The 25,196-nt window shown below is 36.3% G+C and overlaps 1 protein-coding gene across 5 annotated transcripts in view; it reads right to left on the reverse strand.

The window, feature by feature from the left end:
• The window catches only part of LOC149790192 (low-density lipoprotein receptor-related protein 2-like), a 168,150-nt gene extending 148,408 nt beyond the window's left edge, over positions 1-19,742 (reverse strand). For 3 of the 5 annotated variants that reach the window (XM_089972182.1, XM_089972180.1, XM_089972179.1), the window contains exon 1: positions 19,380-19,731. In XM_089972182.1, coding sequence (XP_089828308.1) covers positions 19,380-19,467 — 88 coding nt within the window. In that variant the 5' untranslated portion in view covers positions 19,468-19,731. Of the gene's footprint in view, positions 1-19,379 lie in introns of all 5 variants that reach the window. The other 2 variants (XR_016423814.1, XM_089972181.1) reach the window with 2 other exon arrangements.
• Positions 19,743-25,196: the final 5,454 nt, after the last annotated feature.

The raw sequence follows: 25,196 nt of genomic DNA on the forward strand, positions 1-25,196 counted from the left end.
AGCTATTGCCAGATGAAACCTACATAATGATCGAAACTGTGAGATTTTACTGGAAATAAATATCCACACTAGGAATAAATCCCCACACCCCTTCATCCATCATCGCAGAATGGAAGTGGCCGTGCCCAAAAAGAAACTGTGCGGCAACGGCACTGGTCTAGGTAATGTTATACATCAAGCCTACGTTTGTGCGTCTGTACATGATGCACAAATGCCACAACACCGAAGTTGACAAATTCAGACTTTGATTGGAAGTAATTGTTAGATATAAGCTGCACTTCTACACCTTCGACCCGTCCTATCTTTGATGGCGGTGCTCTACAATTTCGTACTTTTATAGGGTGTAAATTTTAAACAAAAATAATTTCACAGGTTTTCTTTGTTGATCGTCCTGGCTATTTCTTTTTTTAAAAATATCTTGTATACCTTAGGTATTGCTAAGAGAACTTTGAGTTCTATTTTGTTGTATGATTGATAGGTGTAATTTGTGTTATAGAGTAACCAAGTTGGCCTTATCTCTGATGTGCAATTATTTTTTTTTTTTTTAAATAACGATAACTCCGCTTGGTCACTTTCACTTCCTTGACTTCAGGTGTAAATTGTCAATAAAAGAGCTGGTTACATGTTTAATTTTTTAAAGACTTTGTAACGCATTCCTTGCACGTTCAGAAGCTGGTATGGACTACTCTGAAAACGTCTACGTACCCTACATTAGTAACTGTAAGAGTGGTGTACTATGAACAGATTAGCCTGATTTTTCCAGCATTTTGGAGCCGCCATTTTGGTCATGTTCTGTCTAGAACATGTACAGTTTCCAAAGGTACGATAAGTAAAGTAATTCCAGCAACAGTACATGAAATTAGCATAGATGTCTGTCAACATTATCTCCATTATGCATGATGCACATGCAAGCAACTTAACCTTACACCTATCGCTGTCAGAAGTACATGTCTCTACAGAGCCCCTTTTAAGTTAATAGACTTCAACTTTAAACATTTTGAATCGGAAGTCAATATGCGTCTTTAGCATATCAAAAGGTAAACAGTATAAAATATATTTCTTGTGTAAAACTTGACATAGTAAATGGTAGACTAATTTTGACAGGATTGGGAACAATCTGATGGAAAACTATATGCAACTACCAAAACAGAAGAGTTACGAAATTACCCAAAATAATATACATGCGATTCTTAATTCGTTATTTATTATGCGTGGCCAGACGTTTGTAATCGTCGTGAGAATAATATGTAAGGAAAGACGCGAGCTGTAACGAAGTTGACAAGGTGTGACGTAATACCATATGATAGCTGACATTTTGCTCGTTGTGAAAAATGGTCACTAAACATAGCTTGTCACAATCCACGTCTTTTCATTAATTGCCAATTATGGTGTATATATAAAATTTAGGTTTGCGACAGCAAAGAATAAATATACTGAATAGATGTTATTTAAGCTGAAAAAGGTTGATAACACTAATTAACACAAAACAGCTACTGCCAGCCATCAAATGTCCTTAATTTATAAGAAGATTTAGAACTTTTAATTTGCAACATTACGGTTCTGCAAATACGTCTCATACGCAACCCTAACGTGGCATACATTTTGTTTCCGAAACCATGTATATTAGCGAATTCTATCATCTGAAACAGTGGAGAAATAAAATATATGGTTATTTCAGGCACACTTACGTCCAAAACTAAATACAGAGCAAAACAGTGGAGAAATAAAATATATGGTTATTTCAGGCACACTTACGTCCAAAATCAAATACAGAGTAAAACAGTGGAGAAATAAAATATATGGTTATTTCAGGCGCACTTACGTCCAAAATCAAATACAGAGTAAAGCAGTGGAAAATAAAATATATGGTTATTTCAGGCTCACTTACGTCCAAAATCAAATACAGAGTAAAGCGCAGTGGAGAAATAAAATATATGGTTATTTCAGGCACACTTACGTCCAAAATCAAATACAGAGTAAAGCAGTGGAAAATAAAATATATGGTTATGTCAGGCACACTTACGTCCAAAGTCAGAAGTTAAGCAGCAAAAGTATACATTTAATTATTGTTATCCTTTTATGTTCACAAAGTTTTACAAAGAAATAATGTCAAAATAAATTTCATTCAAATGACGAATGGATTGGAAGTTTCAAGTGGTAAGGAATAACACTCGTTTAAACTAATGGCCAGTAAGTAAAACCATTTGTTCAACCTTCGAGGAAGCCCCAGTGAGCAGGTATGTTACGCACCAGACTGGAAACCCAAATGGTGCAGCTACGAATCCGACCCAGACAAGCTGGATCACCCATAATCAGAGCACGGTCAGACCATTTCGCCAATTTCAATTTCGAGGTCAACCCTGCTGATCATACTCTGAATGTATGCCGATAGCTGCCATTCGGACCACCTTTACAAAACAAGGTCTGACTGAGAAGTTACGAATGCGTGGAACTATGTTTTTATTCACAACTTCTCGCTCATCTTCGCTAGCCAAGGTTTCGATGTGATAGCCTCATCTACACCTTGGCGTATCAAGCAGATATTTCTGCGATTCGGATCTGTGTATTTCATTGGATGCGGCGGCAAGGCAACCCATCCGATCAAAATTAAGTTGTTCAAATTTGAACAATGTACCTATAGACCTTTCTCAGGAAGTCGAATATGGGTTTTTCCACTCCAATATTAAACGCATGCGCAATCAACGTAGGGCAACTTTTAAGCGATTGTCGTTAACAATATGGATGTTCGTGAAGAAAGTTTCAAACAAATTTGTAATGGTTTGACATCTGTACATCCTTCACAGAAATATCGTGTTTGAAAAGCATGAGTTAACAGTTCAGTAACCTGCCTAAAACAGAAAAGTAGATATGAGTACAAAAAGCATCAGAGAGGACAGGATTTGTGGGCCTTAGCAAATATTATCCAGTAGGCCCCAGTGAATCACAACTTGAAACAACGGTGGACCGCTTGACCGTTGTGGTCCCCCGGAATTTGTCCTACCCTGTCCGCGGTCCTGGATAGGACTTTCAAAGTTAAATGATCCATTTCTGAAAGGAATAGGGTGGGTGGACGATTTTCTTATGTGACCAGAATTACAATTTGTACAAATGTACGTGCATTTAGATGACTTTTCAAGGCTATATACTCGCGAAAACACGAGGTCTTAGAAATCTCTTTGTTGCATATAATTAATTTCATAGCAGATGGATGCATACAGGTAAACACAGCATCATCAATGCCAACGTAATCAAATCCCAAGCTCAATCAAAGAAGCCACACGAGTTACACATAGCTGATACTACTGCAGCAACTGATGGCCATTGCAAATGTATCGCAGGATGAGTTAACTAATCATTATTATCCATATTTGTTCAAGGAGTCAGCAAACTAAGGAGAGAGAGAGAGAGGGAGTAAATTCTTTAGACAATCGAATGTATCATAAACAGGTTTCGGATTCACATTCATTCCCATTTAATTTATTAACTAAATGTCAAGTCTTTTGAGGAATATGCAAAAAAAAAAAAAAAATGTGACGTGTCGCCTTTGGTGTTCATTCTTTGCTGCTAATTAGACAAGTTAACTTGTTTATTTTCGGATTATTCAGTACCATGCAGTCATAGGGAGGGGGGAGAGTTAAAATGAGAGTCACGGTGCAGTAACCTAAAGCAACACTCATTTATTGTTAAAAATACTTTATGAAAACGTACAGTTCAACTCTTATACTTGTGGGCTGGCATATTATTGTTTACTACTATCTGCGGAGATCTATAATGACAAATGTTCTATTCATATAAGAAGTGTAGGTCACTCGAGTTGCCTTACGTCAAATGCGCATGACCGGACCGGTTGCGGCTATGGGATAGGTTTGGCCAGCTAAAAATAGTATCTGAAAATGCTCTATAATGACAAATGTTCTGTTCATGTAAGAAGTGTAGGTCACTCGAATTGCCGTACGTTAAATGCGCATGACCGTAACGGATGCGGCTATGGGATAGGTTTGGCCAGCTAAAAATAGTATCTGAAAATGATCGAGACAAGGGGACAACACAGTTTGTTGTTGTTGTTGTGTGTGGTTTAACGCCATTTTTCAGCACACGATAGGCTATATATGGCGGCCAGTATTAATGGTGGAGGAAGAACCCGGGAAAACCCCGGAAAGAACCACCGACCCACGAGAAGCTACTGGCAAGCTTTCTCACATACCCACATTAGCTGAATCTTAGACTCGAACCGCAGCAGGCAGAGGTGAGATGGCAGTGATCCGTAACGAAGAGCGCTTTAGACCACTCGGCCACTCGGGGCCCCCAACACAATTTGAATGGAATAAATAAGCAATTTTCCACTGCCGGTCCGTGTTTGCACATATACAATCACTCAAATAGACCCTCAATGGCTTCCCTCTGGTACGTAGACTTACTTTCGATGTTAAATTTACAAAGTATCCTTTTTAGGTCAATTACCTCCACAATTTTCGGCTGATGTACAATCCACCACGCTGTTGGTTAGATGGTATTACACACAGCGGCTCGTTACAAAGATAATCTAGGGATGGGGGTTCTAACCTGTTATATTATTACAGGTTAGAACCCCAATCCCTAGATTTTCTTTGTAACGAGCCCCATGTGGTATTACATATTACGGGAGGCAACTTATGAAATCAAATATATGTCTCTAGGACAAAGCACCAATATATGTGTTGGGCCCACCGAGGTGTAGATAGGGTCATCATATCGGAACCTTGGCTAACGACGATGCTTCTCGATCAGTCATTCATATTTCAATGTTAAAACTAGACGAGGTTGTTCAACTAGATCGCGGTTTCTTTTCTGAGAAGCAACTTCAGTGACTAAAACTTGTACAAGTTTTCTGTACATTATTAGTGATTGAATCATTCGCCATATTCCAGCAATTTCCCTCTTCTTACGCAGCATCACTCCATCAATGTATTTTCGAGTTGGAATTTTCGAGAAAAGCTTTCACGTATTATGAGTGATTCGGCCACCGTAGGCAATAGGAACATCTCGTGGATTTTCGTCTAAAATACATATAATACATCAAACTGCTTTCCCGGGTGCTGTTGTCTGTTGTTTGGCTTTTCCTATCTACCGATAAAAACGTGGTTTGCATGTATCCAGTTTGTATACCGGTAAAATACATAAAGGACGTACCGAGTCTGCCCATTTGTTCGTATACACTCTACAAACTCCATCTCAGAAATAGTCTCATTTATCCAGACCTAGCACAACCCCGTGAGATAATCAGCATACGGGAGTCAGGTTTTAAAATCGCAACATAAAATAAGCTTTACTTGTAACGCTAGACCAAGGCTTTTCGAAACTTGGAAAAGCGATTTCATTTACTAACGGGAAGAAGCAAAGCCTTAAGTAATTGTGATGACAAGATGGATCATAGACATTGCCAGTTTAGCTTGGGAAACACCTCCTTTATCGGCATTGTGATGACAAACGTATCATACACATTGCCAGTTTAGTTTGGGAAACACCTCCTTTATCGGCATTGTGATGACAAGACGCATCATAGACATTGCCAGTTTAGCTTGGGAAACACCTCCTTTATCGGCATTGTGATGACAAGATGGATCATAGACATTGCCAGATTAGCTTGGGAAACACCTCCTTTATTGATATTGTGATGACAAGATGGATCATAGACATTGCCAGTTTAGCTTGGGAAACACCTCCTTTATCGGCATTGTGATGACAAGATGGATCATAGACATTGCCAGTTTAGCTTGGGAAACACCTCCTTTATTGATATTGTGATGACAAGATGGATCATAGACATTGCCAGTTTAGCTTGGGAAACACCTCCTTTATCGGCATTGTGATGACAAGATGCATCATAGACATTGCCAGTTTAGCTTCGGAAACACCTCCTTTATTAACATTGGTGTTAAATGATTATCTTTTAAGTTAATAATATTAGTTTGGTTAGAACGGATGCAAAATAAAATATGTATATAATATTTGTGACAGGTGAGACGTCTTTGTTGTTTCACTTCTGCAAAGTTTTATCGAAACGAATTCTATCAGCAAGAGAGATCAATTAAACATTACCAGACCCTCGGACCCTCGCCAAAACCTCGAAGAATCTGATTTTCTTTTACATACCTTGATGAAGCGATACAGCGTTAACAGGGCGAAATCGCCGGAAATGGAGAAATCAGTTATACTCTAAAAGTACATTGGACAAATTTAACTATCTTAAAATAATTATGATATATTTATGGCAATAATTGCACGTATTTTTTAACGTTCTCGGTTAAATAAAGACTTTTTAAGAAAATGGAATGTTTTTACTAAGAGGTCATCTCAGTGGATTGTGAACAAAATCCATCAAATGCATTTGTGTAGGATAGGAACATTCCACCGGAGGGTCAGAGTTCTTAGTCAGACACGAGGCTGTTGTGTCCTACGCAAATTCTTGATCACGAGGATGGAAGTTTCAAATGCTACACTGAAGCATAATGATGAACGTTTTTTACTTCACATTTCTGAACGAAAAATGTAGACGAAGTAATAATGGCGTATTGAGAATACTGATGTAGCCTTCAAACGGCAGAAAATATTGAAAAGTTGCTTACCCTCAGATAGAGGGTAAAATGTTAGGTTTACACTAAAAGATTAAGCTTACATTTTCAATAACGTTTAAACATATCTTTGCTTTGAAAGAAACGTGGCTGAAATCGCTACTCTAATGGCGATATACTATGGCTAATGCAGATAGATTCCACAATGAGGCACATGTGAATAGATAAAAGCGAAGTTCACTTTTATCCATAATAATAACTGAGACAGAAGAAAGAAAACAGTCATCCTATGATCTATAATTGATCTACCCTTAATATTAGTCATCCTTTGATCTAGGATTGATCTACGCTTAATAATAATCATCCTATGATCTAGGATTGATCTAACCTTAATAATAATCATCATATGATCTAGGATTGATCTACCCTTAATAGTGATAATGAAAATATGAATTTTGATTTTATTGTTTTTAAAAACATTTACAACAACGGCTTTTTAGACTCGAAATGGACTAAGGAAACCGTACCTGTGTTTAGGCCAACGGAAAGTCCTGTTTCTGGATCATTTAACTCCCAACCACTGTTAGTTTTGGTATGTAAATGTGTTGCAATTAATGTTTAATTAGATTACTGTGTAATCACTGTTCAATTGATTTCTTAAATTGGCAAGATTTTGCTAATTTTTTTACACTGCTCGCAGCAGAAGGTCCAAACAGACTAAAAGAACGATGAAGGTCACTTGTGAGGCAGAACAGAGCTATTCTGTACCGAAGTTCCATGCTGGGAAACACGATCGTACACATATAAGAAATGTGAAAAGTCGCAGTTATGAATTGAATTATGTTGTGTGACATACGCATGACACCATTTGGTAAACAATGTTATAAATGTTTGTGTACGCAATGACTCATGTTGGTGGAAAGGCCGAAGTGTGGTCCTATTGCCGCTACATTGTATCCCCCTGTGCAAAGCTTCGGCTCAATGCAGTTTTTCATGTGCACATATACCGTTACATCCCAAACCAAACCAATAAACCTTTGACTTAAATACAATATACAAATAAAGATTTAAATACGGACATCCAGAAGAGGACTGATGCATGATTACAACCGCGTGTGTGTGTGTGTGTGTGTATATATATATATATATATATATATATATATATATATATATATATATACATACACACACACACAACTTAAACTACAAGGTCCGTTTTGCGTTCCGCAACTCCGCCCTTTGGTGACGGTTCACACACATAATCACGTTTATGTAAACATAACGCCCTTTCCAATCACATTTTTTAGGGGTGTGGTCTGTTATTAACAATTTAACAGTGTTTATCTTACCTGCTATTTGAGATTGTATTTCGTACCGATCCGATTACCGCTTATCTTGTATTCCGTTCCGATCGGATTATCGCTTATCCTGTATTCCGTATCAATTGGATTACCGCTTATCCTGTATTCCATACCGATCGGATTACCGCGTATCCTCTCCACTATCGAAGTGACAACTACGGGAGATGTTGGACAATATATAACATTGTTTTAGTACACTGTAAGGTGTATATATTATGGAGTCTGCTTGTGTGTCACATCTAGTCGTCGTTCAAAGAAAATGGGGAAATGTTGAAATTTAACAGGTGCATACGTATCCCCTTTCTGTCACGTCAACCAAATCATTAGACTTGAGATGATTCTGTCAAATTATCGAGCAGAAATCACATTTGCCAGTTTGCTATTTTGACTTCAATCAGATAGACCTTTGCCTAATATGGCATTTTAACATCATCCAGATATATCTGAGAAATCATCATGCTAACCTCAAGTAATCAATATTATTCAATAGTGTGGATATTACTATCGCTATCAAACTCTTCAAACATGTGGAAATCTCGCACACGAAAACTTATTAACGCGATTACGTTATGCAGGTTATGCAGTTTCGTTTAGCCACGCTATGCTTATAAGCATTTTCGTTTGTGCTTAATCCGCATCTCTACTTACTCTCCACTTACTAATCAATAATAATAATAATACTAATAATAATTAATAATAATAATACTAAATAATAATAATAACAATAATGAAAAAATAAACATCCTGTCTTGTAATAAATTAAAAATGGTACACAATTTTGTTCAAATTCCTCCTTCCCACCCACCCCTAAAGAACAACATGGAAATCTGTAGAGTGCGAGAGAATAAAAAATTTGAGCTGGATACAAGCCTTGAACTTAAACTTGTACCAAGAATCTTAGACGAGCACGAGGCCTAATAACAGGTATACGCTTTCCGTGGGATTTTTCCAGTATTACACGACATCAATGGTAAAAAGTTATGATAGCATGCGGGAACGAGTATAGACCTAATGTTGACCTAACGGAAAATTCCTTGGCCTATACATACCGTAATCTATTATATACCTTATTTTGTTGGGGGTGGGGGGTGAGAGTTGTTTTAGTCCAATAAGATTATAAAACAGATAATTGTTAAATATGAATATGTAACGGTTAATCTCCATCTCTCTCTTTCTCCCAGTCTATGTTGAATGCAGTCAGTATTTCAGTTTTTCCAAAATTGACCCAGACAATGAGAGAGAGAGAGAGAGAGAGAGAGAGAGAGAGAGAGAGAGGGAAGGGAGGGGGGTCATTAGCAATGATCAATAAAGCATAACATGATATATAAAGCATACTAAAGTCCTAGATCAATGTGCATGACTTTAAATGCTTGAATTACACCATATTGGTTCCTCATTTCGCTTAGCGCCTTAGACAATTATCCACGCTCGTTTTGACGTAATCGATGTGATGAATGGCTTTGTTGTTGTTGTTATAGGGTTTAACGCCATTTTTCAGCACAAGATATTATACATGACGGACAGTATTAATGGTGGAGGACGAACCCGGGTAAGCTCCGGAAAGAACCACCGACCCACGAGAAGCTACCGGCAAGCTTTCTCACATATCCACACTGGCCGAGCCCGAGACTCGAACCTACGCAAACAGAGGTGAGATGCCAGTGATCCGTGACGGAGAGCTTTAGACCACTCGGCCACTCGGTGCCCCTGCAATGGCTTTGCTTTCTCTGCTTGGGACTTCAATATTTTTAGTGCTCTACTTTCTGGAAGAAAACCAACTTTAATGCTTAAATCCTAAACGCATCTTTTATTTAATCAGTATAAACGAGAAAAAAGCTCAGAAAAAGAAGCGAATTAGCAAATTCCAAAAGGACTGAGACTGGCAAAAAAGTAGGTGTCAACTTGGTCGTCTTAAATTAAATACTGCAGTCTATGGGAACATGCTGGGAAGGACACGAAGAGCTAAGTCCTTCCGTCAATACACAGTTGCATGTGGTCAACCCTAAACTAAGTAGGAACATAAGTATGTGTATTAGTATGTGGTATCAGTGAAATATATATATGTATGACATGTACGATGTATCCTTGGTATAACATTTGCTGTATACCATCTCCTTTCTTTTTCATGTAAAATGTATAAAACTTGTGGTATATAAAAGATACAGTGTACATTCTCTCTCTCTCTCTCTCTCTCTCTCTCTCTCTCTCTCTCTCTCTCTCTCTATATATATATATATATATATATATATATATATATATATATATATATATATATATATATATATATATATATATAAGAGAGAGAGAGAGAGAGAGAGGGGGTATTAATATTAAAAATGGATGATAATAGTAGTAGTTGAGAAAAACGATGCAGCAATTTGAAGATAATACAAGCCTTTTATTTTTACACTTCTATATATAAAAGGTGTGACATGATATTCGCAGTACGTGTCAGAACATGCTGGTCTAAATTACGCGAGATGACATGAACAAGGAGTGACAGAGCAGAATATCAAATTATTGACATTATTATTTCAGTTGTTAATGTGTTGCTGTTTGTTTTTGTTTTTTGTTGTTGGGTGGGTGGGGGGTCGCTGAATATTAATTGTTATTCCAGTGTCATGTCATTTCAACACTTCAACAGGTGACGTGCAAAAGTGGAATGTGACTGATGTGACGAATTGCCATGTACAATAAAGCTTGAAAACTGCATTCCAGTTATGAACAAAAAGTTCCCATTTCTGATATATAAAGAATTTGAAAATTACAAACTAAGAAATCATTCCGAAAGAACTTTTATATAATTTGAGTAAGTGATATTCTGTTTAATTTGTCTTGGTGGTAATTTCCTATTTAAATAAGATTATGCAAAACGTAATAATGTATTATAGACATGTAATGTTAACTTTTCGATATTATTTATCATCTTTGTAATATTATCTCTACAGCCATCTTTATAATATTATCTTTACAGCCATCTTTATAATATTATCTTTACAGCCATCTTTATAATATTATCTTTACAGCCATCTTTGTAATATTATCTTTACAGCCATCTTTGTAATATTATCTTTACAGCCATCTTTATAATATTATCTTTACAGCCATCTTTATAATATTATCTTTACAGCTATCTTTATAATATTATCTTGACAGCCATCTTCATAATATTATCTTTACAGCCATCTTTGTAATATTATCTTTACAGCCATCTTTGTAATATTATCTTTACAGCCATCTTTATAATATTACCTTTACAGCCATCTTTGTAATATTATCTTTATAGCCATCTTTATAATATTATCTTTACAGCCATCTTTATAATGTTATCTTTAGAGCCATCTTTATAATGTTATCTTTACAGACAAGTTTATAATATTATCTTGATAGCCATCTTTGTAATATTATCTTTACAGCCATCTTTATAACATTACCTTTACAACCATCTTTGTAATATTATCTTTACAGCCATCTTTATAATATTATCTTTACAGCCATCTTTATAATGTTATCTTTACAGACAAGTTTATAATATTATCTTGATAGCCATCTTTGTAATATTATCTTTACAGCCATCTTTATAATATTACCTTTACAGCCATCTTTATAATATTATCTTTACAGCCATCTTTATAATATTATCTTTACAGCCATCTTTGTAATATTATCTTTACAGCCATCTTTATAATATTATCTTTACAGCCATCTTTATAATATTATCTTTACAGCCATCTTTGTAATATTATCTTTACAGCCATCTTTGTAATATTATTTTTACAGCCATCTTTATAATGTTATCTTTACAGACAAGTTTATAATATTATCTTGATAGCCATCTTTGTAATATTATCTTTACAGCCATCTTTATAATATTATCTTTACAGCCATCTTTGTAATATTATCTTTACAGCCATCTTTATAATGTTATCTTTACAGACAAGTTTATAATATTATCTTGATAGCCATCTTTGTAATATTATCTTTACAGCCATCTTTATAATATTACCTTTACAGCCATCTTTATAATATTACCTTTACAGCCATCTTTATAATATTATCTTTACAGCCATCTTTATAATGTTATCTTTACAGCTTTTTTATAATGTTATCTTTACAGCTTTTTTATAATAGTATCTTTACAGATTATCTTTGCAGCCATCTTTATAATATTATCTTTACAGCCATCTTTATAATATTATCTTTACAGATTATCTTTACAGCCATCTTTGTAATATTATATTTATAGCCAAGGATTCTAATATCATATGGAGGCACAAAGATCCATATCAATTATCCGCCACTTTCTCAATTTTTTAAAAAAATAGCCAATCTGAAAATGAATAGGGCAATGGTTGTTCCTTATAACTGCAATGACTCGCGATTGAAAATCTCCGTGAATTTTTTATTGTTTATTCCACTAATTCCGTCCTCAACCCAAGCCCCATTTTTCACCATCAACACACTATCTTTTTCTGTTTACATCCTACGTTTGACCCAGTCCTAGGGACCCTAAGAGTCTGAACAAAATATGACAGCCATATGAAGATTGCTATCCACAGTAGACACGTTAATCAAGTTTCCACTCACTCACTTGAAGATGGTTACCCAAGGGAGTACATGAAGTCAGAAAATATGAATACAAAATTTAACCTGGGCCAAAGCAATTAAGGTAACAATTATATGTTTAGGTACAAACATATTTACGATAATAAATGAAGTCTTTATTGCACCTATTTAATGTCACGATAATTAGTTAACCTGGGTCAGGGTTATTAAAGTTGTAATAAAATGTTTTAGGACAAACGTATGAAATTAAGTTTTAACTGCACCAATTTAATGTCACGATAATTAGTTACATCAAATGGATATTTAAAAAGCTCAAGTGTGTGATATGTTTTTGATGACTGTCTTGTCACCGCCTTTATGACAGCTGTAATTAAAATGTATGTCTCAAAATAATAATGTATATATTAAATAGCAATTTCTAGACTTTCGTGCGGTTGACAAGAGCGGCGAGAGAACTGTAAATATACATGTCTAATTAAAACCGTATACCTATTCCTATCATACTGTGATAATCCAAGAATATGAGACTCGAATAGTTTACTATTAAGTGTATTCTCTAACATGGCTGAAAGACAATGCTTTTTATAGACAGAAACAGGAAATTTATCTATTTGGTAACGCTCATAAATGAATGTGTATCTTGTGACCGACAAATGTTAAGGTCATCGGTGCTCATCACATCAATAAGCTTTTTGATTCGTCGATAATGGGTTCTGTCACGTTTGTTCAAGCCACCAGTTCGTAAGTCGTGCATAAACTAAGGTATTATTATTCCAAGCCATGTTTGATGTCTGAACATGCCGCAGGCTAGAGTAAATATCTTACACAAGGTTACCGTGACCAGAGAGACGACCCGGCATCTTGAATCGGCATAGGCGTTAGATCGAGCGACTTCCCACCTATGTGTTACAAAGGTCAAAGGAACCCACGAGGACCGGGACGTGTTCTAAATCCGCCTCCCCGTGTACAGACAGCAAGAAGGACATTTTCCGCTAAGTTTGACTGGATCGAATCAAAGAGACATCCAATCGGACTTGAGATGGAGGGTCAATTTCTATCCGAATTATAACTTCTACCTAGCAAGCAAAAATATAGTTCTCCCGGGAAGATTGCTGAGCAAAAAGGATTACTTCGAGAAAGACACTCGTAATTTGGCGGTAAAACTAAGAAAAGAGATTCTAAGGAAAGACAAAGCTTCGTAAAGGTCAGTAAGTTATTTGCTCGATTTTTTTCAGAATATTACGGCATTGTAAATGTAATTATGTGTAGCATGAATACTTAATTACTAGGATGGTTTAGTACGTATGATTACCTTTGTAGTGCTTAATTTACATGCGTATTTGATAAATGTATTTGAGTATTATGTAGAGAATTATGTAGATTGTTAGCTTGTGGTCAGAATTAATTTTTTAATTCGCTAATAGGTTACTTCGTAGTAAAATAATGGATTTATTCAAGTGATATGTTAGAATTTACACGTGCCTGAATTGTGAATTTGGAAAAAGGTTGAAGTGTGTAAGATTAGTTAATATGGATGTATTGATACACCAGAGCTTGGGTATTTGAATATTCGTGTACTTTGTATGAATTGTAATGTAAAGAAATGCGTCTCACTATTGTGATATTGTGTAGGATAAGGGGGTTAGGAATATGTACTGATGTGACGCAATTTATTGATGTGTGTATGAGAAGTAATTGATAATGTGCTTTTATTACGACGTTGTTTTACCATACAAGAACGTACGAGTATTTCGAAGTGAATGAATGCGTGACCCCAAAAATTTAAGAGCCGTTATATGATGATAGACTGGGTTGTAGTGTGAGTTGAGAGGGCTAAGGACAATATTGTACCGTCCTTGTGTTTTCACAGGAAGCTTTTTGGGGGAAACAGAACTTCCGGTTCAGTGAGTCCCGAATCTCTAAGAAGGGCGACGGAAGTAAGACTAGCAGAGCAGTCGGAGTCGACCAGTCTAGTCGGTATAGAGTCGAGGAGCAGGAGGAGGAAAAGGAGTCGAGGAGGTGAAAGTGGAAAGGGAGAAGAAGTATATAAAAGTCAAGGAGAAGGAATTTGGAGAAAGTCGGGAGGAAGAGGAGAAGGAATTGGATAAATAGGAGAGAAGAATACAGATGAGTAAAACACAAGGATAGGTGGAAAGCTATCTCAAACTACAAATCAAATGATGCAATAGGCTATCACAGGGTCGATCGGAATGAGAGTACTTGGGAAATTTTAATCGTTTGATTATTGAATTGTCATTAAATTGTTATTAGTTGAATTTCACTTTTTTTGTATAATCAATAATTTGCATTGCTGACTGGGGCTCGGAGCTTTACATCTATCTTTCACTAATTTAACTTTCCAACCAAAATCGAGCCTGGATAGGACTTTACATATTGGAAGCAACCCATCCCACACCTACCACAGTGTCGGCATAAAACACCGACACGCCACAGGTTCTAACACATGATCACCTTATTAAACACTTTGTGGTTTAAAAACATGTTGCACATTGCGGTACGTGGGGGGGGGGGGGAGAATATAAAAACATCAGTTGGGGATGTATATCTTTAAAATAAGATTGTGAACCAAATTTAGAACATTTCAAGCTTAACGAGAGACCGAAGAAGACAAAAACATGAGTGGACGTAAGAAACACAAGCAATAAAAAACCAAGAATGTACACTAACACCATTTTTTCCAGATAGGTATCCTGTATCCAAAAATGGTATATGAAATGACGTCTCAGTTGTTGCTTTTTTTTGGGGGGGATCCATTTTTTTTTGGGGGGGGGAGGGTCGTGACCTCAATCCATTCTGCTCTGACTCATAAGGGACAGGTAAGTAATAGATTTTGGGGGTTGGGTTAAACTAGATGCGTACATGAAATAAGTAAATGGTTGTGAAAACAAACATGCCCAATCTGACTTCTAAACATACATAAACTCCGGGGCCCCGAGTGGCCGAGTGGTCTAAAGCGCTCACCGTTACTGATCACAGCCGTCTCACCTCTGTCTGCGCGGTTCGAGTCTTGGGATCGGTCAGTGTGGGTACGTGACAAAGCTTGTCAGTAGCTTCTCGTGGGTCTGTAGTTCTTTCCGGGGTTTTCACGGGTTCTTCCTCCACCATTTATACTGGCCACTATGTATAGCTTATCTTGTGATGAAAATGGCGTTAAACCCTACAACAACCGCCATGGCGTTAAACCTTACAACAACAACAACATATAAACTGCAGCGTGAGAAAATATTTATGCCAGACAAAAAAGAAAACAATGTTCCAACCACATATGCTATACACATACAAATATCCAAACACTATCACCAATTACCGCCAAGCCTACAACAACCACAAATGTGTTATGTCAAACCTGCTTTCTTAAACCTTTGCCAAACGCCCCAAATCCGCCCCAGTTGAAACAAACAAAATAATACATACACAACATACACAGATAAACAGTTTCAAAGTGCGCATGCGTACACTGTATAGTTACGCAAGAGTTGTTGTTCTTTAATCTGTTTGATGTGTATACATGGTGGTAATTTTACCACCAATATCAATTACAACACCAGTATGTCACATACAGTTTAACCTCTTCCAAAGAAAACGCGAGTTTCGGAGATGCATCCAGGTTTTCCAAAATGGGGGTGGGGGCAGATGCTCACTTGTTTTCAAAATTTATGGAGGGGCACTGAATCAACATAAGGGGGTAAAATATAGTTTTAGACCACTAAGGCTGCCGCCTGTGCCAGGACAAGTTGATGTACAACCTGAAAACATTTATTGGTGGACGAATAAGAACACCTAATATTTACATTTAGCTCAGGTTCATACGATTGTAATAGATCTCTAATACATATCTATAATTCTAGTAGAAATAGTCCAACACCTATAGATCTTACTACAGTCCTTAGAGCTGTGTGCCCAGCATGGCTACCTTAGAGCATTTCTAAATTAGAACTGTTGAAAGGAACAAGTTATTCTTATACAAGATATTTTAATTACGTATTGTTATTTTCATATAACTTCAATCAATTAAAAATGATAATATAGTAATATTATCACATGTTTTAGTGTTTCTATTTTGTCAAGCACAGAACTTGTGTACTAGGGTCAACCGATCACCCCACTGCCCTCATTACCACATTCGTATTAATGAGCGGTGTTTTCAAACAGTAGCACGTGGTTCGAGATGTTCAATACTTGCAATATGTAACAATTACAACTGGGTTTTCTTTTTTGCTTCCTTCTTGTTTTTCTTCCATAAGAGAGGCAAATATATATATATAGATTCTACTTAGATGATTATTTAGATTTTTATAAAACAATACAATTGGATGGCCTGTATAAAATGTTAGAGACAACAATAGTACTTGATGAATATTGTACGAATGGAATTAGCCATGTTGCAAATATGCAGGCTTAGTTTAATTTGAATCGAAGACATTGGCGAGAAAGTTAATCTGTTTTGGTGTCTGTACGACGACAACGAAATTCCAGTCGAGAGAAGGTAATATTTACCCCTAGACTGGAATGGGATTTCCTTGTATTGGATTTTAATCACTAAAAAGCCCACACAAAACCCCCACAAAAATCACAACAAACAGCAAAAACACATCAAGATCAGTTTGGTCGACTTACGTACTGTATTACCAGCTGTCAGCATGTATTCCACACAAGCGAAGTTACAACTAGTCAGGCTTTAATAAATCGTATGAGCGTGACCTTATTTGGAGAGAATAATTTCAGTCTTACAACCCGTAGTGGGCGCTCACTAGTTATTATATACTTTTGAGAGAGTAATGTATGTAAGGTGAAGTTGTATACATTTAAAACATGCACAGTGGAGAAAATGTTGGCATACCTCTATGCTACTTTAAATTAATATGGCTGACATTTCTTTGGATATTGTACTTTTGGAAATTGTAAATGATATAAGCACACTGCTAACTAAAATGAATGCTCCTTTGTGCTCCAAACATCAGCCTGAATTTGTCTAAAGTACACTATCCTTAGCAGCTATTAAAACAGGGAAGATGAATTTTACCAGACAAGACAATACCAGCTTCTGAAAGTGCAATGAATGAGTTACCAAATGTATAACATGTATTAAAACAAAATAGTTATCGGCTCTTTTCTTATACAATTTACCTCTGAAGTTCAGGAAGTGAAAATAACTAAGTGGAGCTAGCACTTTTTTGAAAGATGCACATCTGGAGTAAGGCTAAGCTGTATACTCTATAACCCATATTACACCTATCAATCATACACCAAAGTAATAGGAATTACAGGTTCTTTGAGCTATACTTAAGATATACAAGGTCTGTTTTTTAAATAGCCAGTATAACCAGTGAGGAAACCCAGGGCAATTCGTTTTCCTTAAAATTCTAACCCATGCAAAATACGAAACTGTAGAGCGCCACCTTACTGAAACGTGGCTTTCAAGTCCAGAACAGATCGGTAAAATGGCATCAGATGTTTTACTTTCACTTAAAAGCAATGTATTCATTTGGGTGTAGTCCATTTGTCTGACTTTGGGCGTTGCCCACGTGTCCGATAGGTCTAGAGAAGGGCTGTGGTTTGCTAGCATGCTGCTGATGAGGTTTGTCGAGAATGACAATCATGAAAGATACCACCCGCTAAGGCTCTTTTGTCAAACTATCTTCATGTGTGGTCAAGGTCAGCCCAAGGCCAAACTGCGCTCCAGGCGAGGAGCGTCAGCGCTGCTCCCCACCCCCCGTTCATTTATTCAACACTTGAATGCCATTTTTTATATATACCGCATTTGTAACCCCCCCAAACCCGAGGCCCCAGGCTAGTCGCCGGCCTTAACTGTCATCATCCCGTTTGTGAGTTCGACTGTTCTGAGATCAAAAGGTGGATACGTACGAAAGTTTGGTCTCGCGAGGGGAACAAAATGGGATGGAAATGGGATCGCAAAGGACGAAGTAGCTTATAATCATGGGTTGATGTCTGGAAAGTTAAGCAGTAAAGGGGCCAGGTATAATGTTGTCTTATATGATTGGAAACATGATACAATATAACGCTATTCTCAAAATAAGATTTATAAATAGGTCTATTTATCGAAAGTAAGCTACGCACTTTTACTATCTCTTGAAAGATGTACAACGCATATTCGGAACATCCTTTGTGTGCTTTGTGATATCCAACACGATAGTACAAGCAATGATATCTGCACATATTAATTTATCGGTTCACGTTTTAAGAAGTTAGATGTAAATCAGAAGTGAATGCCATTCTCATTTCTCATCTGCTTGCATGCGTATAACATGACCGCCATGTTTATTATTGCTGACTTATTCCTGGTATTGAAAACGAGTGTAAAATATGTCAGCTCTATATAGCCCTAGTGTAACAAACGAAAATTCGTATCACTAAAGCTGTAATACATTACAACCGAGCAAAAGAGACCACCTCAGATGACCACAACAGGTGTCCTCGACAGGCTAATGGTCTATAAATCACAGGTCTTGGACCAAGAAATGTATTAATGAAAATTGTTTGGTCTCTTAATGGAATCAGTCTCTTAGACGATGCTTTGTTTGAAGAGGTTTAACTATGTATTAACCTTTGAACGCCGATGCGCGGTAGCTTCTCTTACGAAGTCGACACTACGACCTAACCGGTCTTTCTCTCTCTCTCTCTCTCTCTCTCTCTCTCTCTCTCTCTCTCTCTCTCTGTGACAGTCATTATACATGCGAGATTACATAACAAGCTGATACGTCGGAATATATAAAGGTAGTTCATTTCGTAGAAAGTTATTTTATCATATAGCCGCATTGATATAGATTCGTCTTTCACTAAGTCTGTCAGTCTACTTGTCCAAAGAGATTTTTTTTTTAAAAAAGCGGAATAAATGCAAGAAGTAAAAGTATATACTCACTGGATGCCAACGCTTGTGGAACCCAAAATCCAAACAGCAGTAAGCATGAGCAGAACTGCAACAAATATTCTGTAGTAAGTTTCCACATGGCAAATGGCCCGATAATTGAATACAGTGATATTCCCACAGCTAGATGCCAGCTATAAATGTCATCTGTACTATTGTTATGTGCAACTCTGCATCTGCACGAACGACGCAGGATTATCAGAACCGAAAGTTATTAATATGATTGCGCATGTATTGTAAATATGTATCAGCACAGACAGACGGAACTGGTTTAAAAAAAGTTTCATTTGCTGGAACCGTCTTTTATGTGAGGATATCCAACAAGAATGACAGAAACCATAACGCTGGTTTTTCTAATGCTGCTGTATGCGCTTGACCTCTCTCTTGTTACAGATGGCCTTTACCGTGTATATGGATGTAAAGTTGTCGTTTAATTTAACGTACGCACTTTGCGAATACCTTCATTTGGAACAAAATGTACAGCGTCCAACTGAGAGAACTGTGAATTACAGTATACTTCGATTATTTTTCTTACTGTCGATGGAAGATGCTCTTTCCACACTTACCAGGGCAAATATTTAATTTTGGTATATACGGGAATTTACATTAGCAGGTTGTATTGTTTGAGACACAACGTCACTGTTTAGGAAATATTGCGCGTTGAAAAATATAACAGTGTATATAACTATACGAACTGTTTTACTGATTCAGTAATTTAGCAACATCAACTTTTATCGTTAAAATGGAGAAAACTTCTTTTCATGTCTTTACACATTCATGTACATGAATTTAGACCACGCACAGACAGAGAACGACCGGATTTCAGCAATTTATTATACATTTAGATAGACATGCAAATGTGCCATTGTATGAAAATTGTTCCTTCAAGGTAGCGCAAACAACGACCCCAACCTTAATTGTACGTGTTTTACTGTTTACTGTGATCTGGGATGAAATGTTTTACTATTTAATGTGAACAGGGTTAAAATGTTTTACTGTTTACTGTGATCTGGGATGAAATGTTTTACTATTTAATGTGAACAGGGTTAAAATGTTGTACTATTTAATGTGAACAGGGATAAAATGTTTTACTGTTTACTGTGATCTGGGATGAAATGTTTTACTATTTAATGTGAACAGGGTTAAAATGTTGTACTATTTACTGCGATCAGGGATAAACTGTTTTACTGTTTACTGCGATCAGGGATAAAATGTTTTACTGTTAACCGTGATTCGGGATAATCTCTTTTACTGTTTACTGCGATCATGGATAAACTGTTTTACTGTTTACTGTGAACAGGGATACAATGTTTTACTGTTTACTGTTATCAGGGATAAACTGTTTTACTGTTTACTGTGGTCTGGAATAAACTGCTTAATAAATAACTCATCCACCTTTAAGTAGTGCATTCCACAAAATGACTATTCGAATCCCACTAACCGGACTTAACATGATCCACCACCCCCAACATGACAGCTTCCCGTAATGGATTTAGCATTGATAGTTAGTATTAAGTCTTAAATTATTTGTGCATAATATTCCTTTCTTGTAAGGAATAATTGAAATAATACATTTGTTGTCTTTCTTGTATCCAAGGCTGAATAAATTTAATTTTGTTAAGGCAGAAGATATTTTTTTTACATTCTTTTCATTGCTGCTCGGGTAAAAAGTGAAAAACTGTTCCTAACTGGACGTTATTAGAACTTTATTCTCCATCCAATGAAGGAGAATTTATTCTTAAATATAAAAAAGTAACCATGCCCTTCATCCATCTTTTGCCATTTCTTAGTGAAGTTTTAATTAAACATTACTTACGTTTTTATTCACGTTTTGACAGCGTCATGTAAGTTTTCGTTTAGTTTACATTGAATTTCACAATACATTAGCGCTCATTGTTATTGTTGAATACAATTTTGTACTCTCTGTTTCAGTCCAGTATTACATTTTACTGTCGCTTTTACGTTATGCGTTTAAAAAAATTACAAGTGTACAGCTTTCAGAATTGTGATTTCGAGACTTAAAATTTAAACTTGAGAATTTTCCTCACGTAATGAACTTCATCTATGATTTTAATTAGGAGGTGCGTCAACCTGACAGTCAGTCCTGCAGAGTTGTTTCACAAAGTACAGTAAGGAAATTAAATACACATTAGAGAGTCGCTAATTGATGTCAAGAATAATAAGCATATCTTTATTTATGTTGTCATGTGCAAAATGGAAATATTAATTTTTATTGTTCTGATATCCCATACCGTTAGCTGTTCCATTTAACTTCATGGTGTATTTTTTTTAAAAATAAACAGTCTTAAAGGCATTGTTTGTTCTCTGTAAATATGACATAACAATCTTGCAAAAATTTCTGTTTCTTTCGTTTATTTTATTTTTTTAAGAGTAGAAGATCCACTGGATACAGTTATAGAGGCATGCATGATACTTTTTTATAGTAAAAAAAATAATTATTTTCAGAAACGTATAGGCAAAGATTCGTCGATCATTTTTTCCTTTTTGAGGGGGTAAGCATTTTCAAAATTTCACTGGCTATATCAAGTCGAGGAAATGCGAGCTTATAAAGCTTATAAAGCGCCCTTCTCAAGGTCACAGCAAGGCAGGCGACCCAGTCTGGTCCGGGCTGGTATTGAACATGTGACAACTGGATTACGAGTCTGGCGCCCTACCAGCTGAGCTACCACGACTCCAACTTTTCATTTCCTGTGCAGGGCCGTAGAGAGCGATCACGGGCCCTGTGGTAAGCAACACAAAGGCGTATCCAAGTTCGTGTTCAAACAAGATTTTTCTATTATAAAATTAAAGTGTTTTTCGGCCCGGGCCCCGGGGATATATCCCCGGTTGCCCCCCCCCCCCCCGGTCGGACCTGTTCCTGTGAAAGTATTCCTTTGCCACTTTAATTATAGTTTGGGAATTACATTGCTGCCGCTAGTTCCAGTCTGTCTGCCTTCCATGAAAACAATTGTCGTCGTTTAGTCTCCCATGACATTTTGAAAACTTGAATGAATCATCGCAGGCTACATATTGTGGATGCCATAGAGGCGCACGAAGGTTTTTCCTTTTTTCTGTCACATTTTTGGGGGGAAATTCTTCAAACATTTGTAAAAGCAGGTATTTTTGCAACTTCATTTTAATATTGCTTCTCGTAGTACACTGTTTGGAAAATGTAGTGAAACTTGACATACAATCTATTTGATGGGTGTGGATCACAATAGTGTTAAACTTTTATTGTTGTGAAACAGTTTTGGGGACATCGCGCTGAAAAAGAAAAGAAAAAAAGAATGTATATTGAAAATTCAGCCCTTCATCACATCTCTTCCAACCCTGCAATAATTGTATCGAATATTTGCCGGTCTTTGTGTTTAGCATTAATGTGATTATTTCCCCTATCCCATTTTTAGCGAAAATTCACGGTCTTTGCAACATTACCAATTCGGTATTCACAAGTGTGTAGGAAACATTATGATTTTCATTACCCCAAAAATCATGGGATAGGAAGAATGGATATTGTTTAACACAGAAGAAAGACATAATTCAGAAGAGCGTGCGTGAAGCGCGTATATATATATATATATATATATATATATATATATATATATATATATATATATATATATATACATACATACATACATACCAGTGATTGCTAACAAGTCAAGTTTATATATCTATGGAAATCAACCGCTTATTGGATTTCGTACAGGAAAATAAAATGACATGAAACAAAGCAACAGACAGACAAACTAGCAGCCTCTTTATTTTTAAAGCTGCTTTAAGTTTGCGAAAGAAACACGGAGATTTATTGTGCTAAAGATAATTTACAAATAAATAAATAAATAAATTTAAAAAAACAATGGACAAAAAATCCAGGAGATAGAGTTCAGTATCGAGTATGAATTGCCTCAACATACATATAAACAAATTTAAATGTAATTAAGATCTTGCTGAATGAAGTGGGCTATTTTTAAAACGGTCTTGATTTGATGGTTGGTGTTTGAGAGAAGATTTTAATTGTCCACGTCTTTTTATTTTTTTGGGCCGTTTCAACGAGGATTAATACGTCTCTCAAAACTTGCTGGAAATTTTATATTTTTGTTCACTTTGGGATTGAACAGCTATATTCTTCTGCGCAGCTAACGGCACAAGTATAAATTAATACTGAGCAATTCCAGTTTCATTAGAGGAACAAACGATTTAATCTTGAGACCTTTTCATCAAAATACTTCTTGCCAGTCTGGTACTTGTAGGTAAATTGACACACTTCCCCACCCCACCCATCTACCCATTCCAATTGCATTTCACTGATCACACACACACACACACACACACACACACACACGGACACCCATGCAGCCCTAGAAGAGAAGAGGTGGTGGCAAATTCATTGTTCAAAGTTTATGCTGCTTCAAACACAGGTCTTCCAAGAACCACATACAATAAATGATGCAAAAGTTAAACGTGTTACCTTTACAGGCCGATATTGTAGGAATTACAAATTTACCGGATCCGATTTGTCTGGAATTATTTGTGTCTGTTTGTTTGTTTTACTACGGCGTTTGTCAAGACCAATGTAATCAAGTGCCTAGTGATTAAATATTGACCAATCTATATCCAGGACAAAGAAGGACAATGGAACAGATTTGTATCGTCTAGCACCTAACTGTATCATTCTATCCCTCGCTACGCTCCCTTTCGGCTGAGCACTTCTATTAAATGACCGCATAGTAATTACTCCCTAATAAACGTCAACGTTCTAATTATTTTAATTTAAAAGAATGTTCCAGGCTTACGAAAATGAAGACAGAAATGCCTTCTTATAAATTATGACAGCTAGGTAGCTAAGAAATAGACAAGTGCACATTAATCGTCAAGCAGTGATTTGGCTGTCGTGTAGCATGGTTTACTGTCATGTTAATGAAGTCGTGACCTTGTAAAGACAATTCAGAAGAACACGTCGCTTTGGTATCACGCATAACGTGTTGTACTTGACGATCTAGGGTTAACAAAACACGTGTCAAAAAGAAAAATCAGATGTTTCCTTTTATTTGGTTTGATATATATATATATATATATATATATATATATATATATATATATATATATATATAGAGAGAGAGAGAGAGAGAGAGAGAGAGAGAGAGAGAGAGAGAGAGAGAATAATCACATCCAATGCGCATTAAATTGAATCACGTCTCAGTACACTTCTATATTTGTGTGTGTACTTGGAACCATGCCATGTTTTTCTTAGCCTTCTTACAGTTATAATACCACTCAAGATCGACAAAATAAAACTATCCGGAAAAAAAGCAGTATAAGTCAGTTGTACATTTTTTTAGCCACGTGATGAAATAGGTACTTGTATTTGCATTAAGTGGATACGAACAGCCCTACACACCAACCCTAGACCGATCTGACGCTTCTTTCAGTGCGATTTTAAATCCAGTTTCATTCATTATTTATTGTAAGGTAAATGTATATGTCACTACTCAGAACACTTTCAAAGAAAGAAAAACACCAACTCTGTAAAACTGTCCATGTGAGGGAACGTATGAAATTCATTATATTGATCAGTGAAATACAATTGGAATGTAGGGATTCAATAATATTTTAAAGGTTTGTACCCCTCTGCTTCACTATCTTCATGCAGGAAGGACAGTGAAAGATAGCGTGGGGCCGAGGGATAAGATAGAAGAGGGAGCACAGTAAATTTTAAGGGATAATGTTGTTTATAGCGATGTTTCATTTTTTTAACATCCAAATTGTAATATTTACCTGTATTTTCAAAACCACTTTGTTTCCTTCTTT

The sequence above is a fragment of the Sinohyriopsis cumingii genome, chromosome 10, assembly GCF_028554795.1.
Source record: "Sinohyriopsis cumingii isolate HCF-2022 chromosome 10, ASM2855479v2, whole genome shotgun sequence".
NCBI lineage: Eukaryota > Metazoa > Mollusca > Bivalvia > Unionida > Unionidae > Sinohyriopsis > Sinohyriopsis cumingii.